Source organism: Danio rerio, chromosome 21, assembly GCF_052040795.2.
Source record: "Danio rerio strain M-AB ecotype USA chromosome 21, GRCz13ab, whole genome shotgun sequence".
Classification (NCBI taxonomy): domain Eukaryota; kingdom Metazoa; phylum Chordata; class Actinopteri; order Cypriniformes; family Danionidae; genus Danio; species Danio rerio.
Genome location: NC_141041.1, coordinates 12333321 through 12343580, shown reverse-complemented (window position 1 = coordinate 12343580; position 10260 = coordinate 12333321). Strand labels below are relative to the sequence as shown.

General features: G+C 34.9%; 1 protein-coding gene across 3 annotated transcripts in view; it reads right to left on the bottom strand.

Annotated features, from left to right (window-relative positions):
- Positions 1–3707: 3707 nt before the first annotated feature.
- agxt2 (alanine--glyoxylate aminotransferase 2) overlaps positions 3708–10260 on the bottom strand; it is a 28213-nt gene continuing 21660 nt past the window's right edge. Inside the window, exons 13-15 of one of the 3 annotated variants that reach the window (XR_015519676.1) lie at positions 7115–7213; positions 4060–5053; positions 3708–3815 (exon numbers count right to left, since the gene is read on the bottom strand). Coding sequence is in view for 1 of the 3 variants with exons in the window: in NM_001033750.1 (NP_001028922.1) it covers positions 4952–5053; positions 7115–7213 (201 nt within the window). In the remaining 2 variants the exon portion in view is untranslated. 3 annotated transcript variants of the gene reach the window in all.

The window sequence follows — 10260 nt, the reverse complement described above, 5'->3', positions numbered from 1 at the left end:
GGAGTTTAAAATACAATAGACGCTTATTTAATATACAGTCGCGTTCGCTGAAGGGCAAAAATAACCTGACAGATTCACATGATGTTTTAGGAGACAACAGATTTATGACTTTGCTTGTTTTAATCCTATAGGCCGCGATTGTCACTTTAAGTGGGTCAGTGATGCATTTAATCTCAGCAAAGCACTTTTATAGGATGCATTTAGATGCAGCCCTGCTGTTAGTGTACAGTATATTTAAAAAGATGGATGTTTTAGTGCGTGTTGAGAAATCATCACTAATTTCAGATCTAAAAAGAGTAGAATTCAATAGTGCATGCACACTTACTTTCATATTTATGGTATTTGAAGTATTTTCCTGTAGAGATTTAAACATAAATAAATCATAATCTTGTTAAGTGTGATGTCACGCCAAGCGGCTTCCGGGTCCAAGCACTTTATCAAACTGTAGAGGAGGACTCAACAAATGGGGAAAATAAATGTTTAGCAAGCGCTGTAATACTTTCGAAAATCATGATCGTAATATATATACAGTTGAAGTCAGCCCTCCTTTGATTTTTTTTCTTTTCTAAATATTTCCCAAATGATGTTTACCAGAGCAAGGACATTTTCACAGAAAGTCTGATAATATTTTTTCTTCTAGAGATAGTCTTATTTGTTTTATTTCGGCTAGAATAAAGCAGTGTTTAATTTTTTAAGGACCGAATTATTAGCCCCTTTAAGCTTTTTTTTTTCGATACGCTACAGAACAAACCATCATTATACAATAAATTGCCTAATTACTATAACCTGCCTAGTTAACCTAATTAACCTAGTTAAGCCTTTAAATGTCACTTTAAGCTGTATCGAAGTGTCTTGAAAAATATCCAGTCAAATATTATTTACTGTCATCATCGCAAAGATAAAATAAAAGTTATAATAAATGAGTTATTAAAACTATTATGTTTAGAAATGTTTTTTACAGTTAAACAGAAATTGGGGAAAATTTTAACTGGGTTGCTAATAATTCAGGGGGGCTAATAAATCTGACTTCAACTGTATTTATCCATGCTTACTATCCGATAGCCAGAAAGTGATAATTAAAAAAAAAAAAGTTTGATCTTCTGTGATGCAGCAAGTCTGTTGTGTACACCATGATTATATATAAAATTCACGTTACTGTGTGATCTGATTAAAAAGTGGTCATAAATGAATATTTCCTCAATTCAAATGAGTACTGGCTTGGACCTGCAAACAGTATTTCCTGTGCCAAAACTTAAGAAGTGTTCTATCTACCAACCAAACTTCGTTTTTTGAAGATGGATAATTATGTCGAAAATAAGGCAAACTTTTTTTTTAATGAATAAAAGAACTACAATCCCATGAAGCATTGCGAATGACACGATCTGATTCAATGCATCAAATGTAAAACTGTCAATTTGAAGTTGTTGGTTGTATCTTTTAAAAAAACAGCCCTTGTGGGGTTTTTTATATTTCCCAAACGATGTTTAACAGAGCAAGACATTTTTAACAGTATTTCCTATATTATTTTTTCTTCTGGAGAAAGTCTTACTTGTTTTATTTCGGCTAGAATAAAAGCGGTTTGTAATAATAAAAAAAAAAAACATTTTAAGGTCAGAATTATTAGCCCTCTTAAGCAATATTGTTTATTTTAATTGTGTATAGAACAAACTACTGTTATATGATAGCTTGCCTAATTACCCTGACTTGCCAAGTTAATTTAATTACAGTGCATCCGGAAAGTATTCATAAGAGGAAGATGTTTGGAACCCACAGGACTCTTCCTAGAGCTGGCCGGCCATCTAAGCTGAGTGATCGGGGGAAAAGGGCCTTAGTCAGGGAGGGGATCAATAACCCGATGGTCACTCTGTCTGAGCTACAGCGTTCTTCTGTGGAGAGAGGAGAACCTTACAGAAGGACAACCATCTGTGTAGCACTCTCAGACTATAAGAAACTAAATTCTCTGGTCTGATAAGACAAAAATTAAACTCTTTAGACTGAATGCCAGGCATTACATTTGGAGAAAACCAGGCACCGCTCAACACCAGGCCTAAAGTGAAGCGTGATGGTGGCAGCATCATGCAGTGGGGATGTTTTTCATCAGCAGGAACTGAAAGACTAGTCAGGATAGAGACAAAGATAAATGCAGCAATGTACAGAGACATCCAAAATGAACGACCCCTTAGCTGTATATCTTCTAGACTATCGATGGCTGCTACTTTTCTGCATAGCATCATAGTTAATATAGCTTATTTTGCACAAATTCTGCATTTAAACATGATTGTATTAATAATACATTGAATTAATATGAACAGATTTGTTTAACAAAACTCGCAACAGTTCTGTCCTTAAAGATTTATCAGTTATTTCAATTTGCCTGTGTGGAGAAAATGCGCAAATGCCCATAGACGTTATTTAGAACCAAAAAACATTATTTATTAATCATTTCTTTGCATTAGGGAATCTATCAAGTTTTATTTTGAAGGTGTACAATTAATTGGACATTTGACAGATGAAAATATCAATAAAACTACAAACAAGCATATCATAATGTAACATTAGAAGATAACCTTCGAGTCATTTCTGTTATTTACTGTATTAAGTCCACATACTGTAAAGGTAAGTGGTAATTCAAGTCTTTCTACATGTTTTAATTGAAGTAGTCAGTGTGCTAAAGGATTTGAGCATATACTGATTTTCTGAAGAATCCGAAATGTAGCTGAAATGATGCACTCATACACTGTGCCTTAACAGTAGAGTATGCATGCCGCCATCTAGAACATGAACTATATACGATCCCCTCCAAGTGACAGCCGAGTAAATGAAGTGCCCAACATTCCACACCTTTCCCCCCATTAAAAGAAGAGCTTCATACAGGTATTTAAAATGCTCTTTTTCACACTACCAGCTTTATTTCTGCTGAAAGCATCTCTTTTTGTCAGAAAGTACTGCATACAGCCATAAAAATATCATTTTCACTTTTTTTGTAAGATAAAATGTTTACATTCAGGCAAATCATGTTTGAACAAACCCCTTTGTAAAAAAAAAAAGTTCAGAATAGAGATAAACTGAAGAAAAATAGCTTTTCTTAGACTTTTTGTTTGTTTGTTTGTTTCTAGTCCAAATATTAAAAACTTACTTTAATCAAGGAGCATTTTCTAGACAAGCAAAACTATTGTTTTGTTTAAAAAAATAAAATGTCAAAATGACCCCATAGGCAGATTATTTTGCTTGATTTAAATAGAAATGTACATAATTTTGCCGTATTATTTCTTTTAAAAATGTTCTTGTCTAGAAAATGCTTCTTGATTTTAGAATTTTTAAAAATATTTTAATTAGAAACAAGACGAAAGCTCTATTTTTTTTCCCGGTGTATGAATAAAATAAAGTTGTTTGATGGATGTAAGTGGAGATTTATTACTCTTTGCAGGAGGAAAAATATATATTTTGAGAAATTGGCCTCAAATAATGTGTTGTAAATAGAAGAATTTTATAAAGTATGATCAAAGAAATGTACTAAATGTATTTTATATATTATTTTTTCATTACGTTAAAGATGGTAAAAAAACAGCTGATATTTATTAATATACAGCCCGATTATCAATATAAGTTTTCTAAAATGTTGTGTTAATATGCAGATGATGCAGTTTTGTTAAATATGTGCTGCTTTGCATTCATTTCTAGCACACAAATATGAACACTAGATGAAGTGAAGTTAAAAATTATTGTTTTTATTTTTTTACATGATTCAAATGTTTGCTTTACAGAAGCCATTTTGGTCATCTCTTGTCACACTCTCAGAAATAAAGGTACACAATCTGTTTCTAAAGCGGTACCTTTTCAAAAGGTACACATATTTGTACTTCTAGGCTCCATATTGGTACCTCAAATATATATTAGTACCTAAAAATTTTAAGAGGAACACTTTTGTACTTTTTAGGTTCTAATATGTACCCTTGAGGTATTAATATGGATCTTTTAAGTTACAAATTTGTAACTTTTAAAAAGGTACAACCCCAGTGACAGCTCGCGTACCTTTATTTCTGAGAGTGCAGAAAGTACTGCATACAGCTATAAAAAAAATCATTGTCATTTTTTTGTAAGATAAAATGTTTACATTCAGGCAAATCACGTATGAACTAAAACAATTTCAGAATATACAGAAACTGCAAAAATAATGCTTTTCTTGGATTTTTTTGTTTAGTCCAAATATAAAAAATAAACCTAAATCAAGGAGCATTTTCTAGACAAGCAAAACATATTGTCTTGTTTTAAGAAATAAAATGTCAAAATTACCCCATAGGCAGAATATTTTGCTTAATTTAGGTAAAAACGCACATAATTTTGGTGTATTATTTCTTACAAATATATTTTTCCTTGTGTACAAAATGCTTCTTGAATTAAGATTTTTAGCTATTTGGAGTAGAAACAAGACAAAAGCTCTAAGTAAGAAAAGCATTTTTTAGTGTATGAATAAAAGTTGCTTGATGGATGTAAATGTTGGTTTATTACTCTGCACATGAGAACATTTTGAGAAATTGGCCTTCAAGAATGTATTGTAAATGAAATTGATAATGTACAATCAAAGAAATGTTTTTTTTTTTTTAATTAACAGATGCATTAAAACAGTTTGTGTCTCACTTTATAAAAGTCATAAGATAGTGTTCTTATGTGAATTGGCACACATCTCTGGTCTTAGATTGTCAGTCAGGCCACAGACAGAAAGCTGAAGTGCTCTTAATTATGTTGTAGTTTCTACAGTGTAGTGAACTCAAACCAATTACTTAGATGTTCTTCACACATCGCTCCCATATTAAGAAATGCAAGTGTGAAAATGAGGTTAGTCGCATTTGCTGGTCTTTAGATCATCTGCTGTGACCCGTTATGTAATGTATAATTCTGCAGATGAAATATGACCTTGTCAGTGTGTGGTTTTTTTATGTTCTCGATGTTTTCATCTTCTCTCCGTGTAGTTGAGCACTGCCTGGTTGAACACAGAGAGGAAGAAGTCGGCGTCAGCTTTAGTGATGCACATAGGAGGCTTGATCCTGAACGTCTGGAAAACAACAGGTGAGGGAGAAAAAGAACACAGATGACATAATAAAATAGGAGGATAAACAAATCCAGATTAAATGTGAGTTAAAGATTTAAACAAAACCGTTACATTTCCTAAAAATGAAAACATTTACAGTGAGTTATCGCTGTAAATGTTAACAATGGTGTTTTAGTTCTTAGTAATTGTTTTATTATGCATTTACACTAAATATAGCTTATCTCATAGCCTGAGAGACGATGTTGTTCTGTTGGCTTCATCGAAGATGGAACTTAAGCATGCGCTGTGTGACGCAGCTGGGATGAGAATCAGCACGTCCAAGTCCGAGGCCATGGTGTTTCACCAGAAAAAGGTGGTTTGCCATCTCCAGGTTGGAGGAAAGTCCTTACCCCAGGTGGAGGAGATTAAGTATCTCAGGGTTTTGTTCATGAGTGAGGGAAGGATAGAGCGTGAGATTGACAGGCGGATTGGTGGCAAAGCTTTCAATTTATCAGTCAATCTACGTTCCTACTCTCACCTATGGTCATGAACTTTGGGTCATGACCGAAAGGACAAGATCTTGGATACAAGCGGCCAAATTGAGTTTGCTTTGAAGGGTGGCAGGCCACACTTTTATGAACAGGAGGAGGAGCTCGGAGTAGAGCCGCTTCTCCTCCACATCGAGTGAAGTCAGCTGTGGTGACTTTGGCATCAGTTTCGGATGCCTCCTGGACGCCTACCTAGAGAGTAGTTCCAGGCATGTCCCACCGGGAGGAGGCTTCGGGGAATACCCGGGACACGGTGGACGGACAATGTTTCTTGGCTGGCCTGGGAACGCCTCGGGATCCCCCCGCATGAGCTGGAGAAAGTTCTCTCCTAAGGCTGCTGCCCCTGCAACCAGGTCCCGGAAAAGTGCCAGAAAGTGAATGAATGAATAGCTTATACATTTTTTTAATTTAGCGATTATCAATAAGACTAGATAATTATTTTTTATATGGTAATAAAAAAAATCATAAGTTAACGAACTAACAACAATGAAACATTTTTTTAATTAAATACTAAATAACAAAGAATAATAAATAGTGTATTGTTTATATATAAGTTTGGAGCCAGTTAAAAATAATAAAAATGTAGCCAATATTTATTTAGTGTTGGGTAAAGTTACATTGGAAAGTAATCCATTACGATATTGAGTTACTCTCCAAAAGGTAACTAGTTGTGTTACTTAGTTACTTTTTATGGTAAGTAATGTGTTGCATTACTTTTGAGTTTCATTTGTGTTACTTATTCCGTTTAATTCCGTTTATTTTTTTTTTTTTTATATTTCCCAAATGATGTTTAACAGAGCAAAGAAATATTTACAGAATGTCTGATATTATTTTTTCCTCTAGAGAAAGTCTTATTAGTTTTATTTCGGCTGGAATAAAAGCAGTTTGAAATTTTTTAAAACACTATTTTAAGGACAAAATCATTAGCCCCTTTAAGCCTTATATTTTTTCGATAGTCTACAGAACAAACCATTGTTATACAATAACTTGCCTAATTACTCTAACCTGCCTAGTCAACCTAATTAACCAAGTTAAGCCTTTAATTGTCACTTTCAGCTAAATACTAGTATTTCGAAAATATCAAGTAAAATATTATGTACTGTCGTCATGGCAAAAATAAAAAAATCAGTTAGTAGAAATGAGTTATTAAAACTATTATGTTTAGAAAAGTGCTGAAAAAATCTTCTCTCCGTTAAACAGAAATTGGGGGAAAAAAACAAAAAGGGCGGCTAATAATTCTGACTTCGACTGTACATATACAGATCCCAAAATGTTAATGTTAAGAAATCTTAAAAAAAAATTCTCCTCATTTAGTGTAATGTTTCTGTGGTGTTCGTTTAGAGCGTCCTGGGACTGCTTCCATGAGTTCAGACACGCAGATGATTCCTAAGGCTGTGTGCAGATTTGTCACTACACGACTCCATTCAATCTCTAAAAATACCTTCTTCATTGCACAACATCCCGCCACACACCTTCAGCATTCATCATTATCCTCTAAAAAAAAAAACTCTTCACGCTGCCTTTAAGATAATCTTACCTGTCCATACAGCCCTCCTTTCCCGATAAGCACACCCATGTCTTTAGTGTCCTCGAAAATCTCATTCATGGCCTCCTGAGGAAGTGGCGTCCTGCTGGCCTGCGATAGGGTGAAGAGAGAGGTTGGGTTTAGAGAGTAAATATGTCATGCTAGCAAATTGAAATATACAAAGTAAAGCAGGAATCCAGAAATTAATTTATGATATAACTGATATAAGTAAAAAACATAAAGGTTTGGAGAAAAAAAAGAGATTAAAAGTATTGTTCTGTTTTTACTCTGACTTTTCACTGTAACAACGTTGAAATGTCACTGAAGTGTACTTTGACATTCTACCCACATGTTCAAATACATTCCCAGTCTAAATATTCTTAGATACGTGAGGTAAAATGGATGTTTTTAGCTTCTGACTGACTGAGTGAAGTATTTCTGAGAACATTAGAACACGTTGTCTCAGTGCTGTCTGCTCTAGTTAATGGCTAACAAGTTTTCTAGTTCATTTCCTGTGAGGGAAAATGACACACGTTCACGACAAACACTCTGAATCATTAACTATACCATCTGGAGCTCAAGTAACTCCCACTTGCGACTCTTCTCATATCTTAGGGTCAAGAAAGCATGTTTTCTCTGCAAATAAGTTTAATGAAGTGGATGCACACACACTGAAGATTTTCACACTGATTTCTGAACCGTGCAAAAGCTTGAGGCTTCACTGGGTTTAGCACTAAAACACAGAGGGTTTTAAGGGTTTTCTTGTTTAATAACTCGTTTTATGCCGTATTTAACTTTATACTGTTTATTTTTTCATTTTTGCAGTTTAATTATTTATCACTCTTACTAAATGGTGGTTACTATTATTATCCTTTACTATCTATCCCTCATAACTATTCTATTTTATTTTGTTAATCGTTCTGTTTTACTCTATTATATTTTTATACTAGCTCATTATTTATTATGTGATTCAAAGCTGCATTTTATGCATTCTATTGCTAATTTATTTAGGTTTTTGTACTGCTTTATGCCATTATGTTTCTTTTTTTTATTTGATTCATATATTGTTTTAATTTATCATCTCTTATCATTTTATCTACTTTCACCGGCTACTTTATTAGGTACACCTTACTAGTACTGGGTTGGACCCTCTTTTGCAATTTAGAACTGCCTTAATTCTTCATGGCATAGATTCAACTAGGTACCTGGAAATATTCCTCAGAGATTTAGGTCCATATTGACTTGATAGAATCACGTAGTTGCTGCAGATTTGTCGGCTGCACATCCATGATATGAATCTCCTATTCCACCACATCCCAAAGGTGCTCTATTGGATTAAGATCTGGTGACTGGATGCCATTTGAGTACAGAGAACTCATCGTCATGTTCAAGAAACCAGTCTGCGATGATTCTCGCTTTATGACATGAAGCTTTATCCTGCTGGAATTAGCCATCAGAGTACACTGTGATCATTACGGGATGGACATGGTCAGCAACAATACTCCGGTAGGCTGTGTTGTTGACACGATGCTCAATCGGTACTAATGGGCCCAAGGTGTGCCAAGAAAATATCCCCCACACCATTACACCACCACCACCAGCCTAAATCGTTGACACAAGGCAGGATGGATCCATGCTTTCATGTTGTTGATGCCAAATTTTGACCCTACCATTAGAATGTCGGAGCAGAAATTGAGACTCATCAGACCAGGCAACATTTTTCCAATCTCCTATTGTCTAATTTTGGTGAGCCTGTGTGAATTGTAGCCTCAGTTTCCTGTTCTTAGCTGACAGGAGTGGCACCCAGTGTGGTTTTCTGCTGCTGTAGCCCATCTGACTCAAGGTTGGACGTGTTGTGCGTTGAGAAATGCTCTTCTGCATACCTCGGTTGTGACGAGTGGTTATTTGAGTTACTGTACGCCTTTCTATTAGCTCCAACCAGTCTGGCCATTCTCCTCTGACCTCTGGCACCAACAAGGTATTTGTGCCCACAGAACTGCCGCTCACTGGATATTTTCTCTTTTTCTGACCATTCTCTGTAAACCCTAGAGATGGTTGTGCGTGAAAATCCCAGTAGATCAGCAGTTTCTAAAATACTTAGATCAGCCCTTCTGGCACAAACAACCATGCTATGTTTAAAGTCACTTAAATCACGTTTTTTCCCAATTTTAATGCTCGGTTTGAACTGAAGCAGATCGTCTTGACCATGTCTACATGCCTAAATGCATTGAGTTGCTACCATGCCATTGGCTGATTAGAAATTTACGTTAATGAGCAGTTGGACAGGTGTACCTAATAAAGTGGACGGTGAGTGTACAGACAATACCAGATGGATTTCATTTTTATTTTATTGGTCACACTTTGAGGACCACTTAACACTATTAATTAAGATTTTCTATGAACAATTTAGCCAATTTGCTGTTTATTTATACTCCACATACTTTGTAAAGTGCTATTTAATTTTGGTATAGGCTAGTTAAGGATCTTAAATATGGTCATGCAGAATAAAGTATTAATCAGTACTACTAATCAGCCAACATTCTAGTAATATTCTGTTAATATTCAATTCAAAAAGCGCTTTTACAATGTAAATTGTGTCAAAGCAGTTTAACATAGAAGATTATAGTAAATTAAAACAGTGTCAGTCCAGTTTTCAGAGTTGAATTTCAGTTTAGTTCAGTTCAGTGTGAATTATATTTCACTGCTGAAAGTCCAAACACTGAAGAGCAAATCCATCGATGTGCAGCTCATAAATAAATAAGCAAGAACAATAAGCAAATAAGTAGCGAATTAGTCTCAAAACTTAAGTGTTTCTACTTTATTATTTTCTTTTTGGGTAATATGCCAAAACTAGAGTGTTTAAGACAATTGATCTATGTTGAAATGCTTGTTTAGCATGTTTTTCATTCATTTTACTCTGATGTCTTTCTAGAGCAGATGCTGCTGTAGGTTGTGCTCAAGTATTCGCAGTGGAAAGGTAAAAGTGAGGTTACAGAGCCAGAAGAGAGGCTGTTTCCATCATTAAAGCCTAGAGAAGTGGGACACGTTTACCGCCAGATGTCTTTGTGTATTCAAGGCATTAGTTCAGGTGGACCGAATGGTCCTTAATTAGAGTCAGCCGATTTTTCAGCTGATGATCGACACTTTGTTGCTTTTGA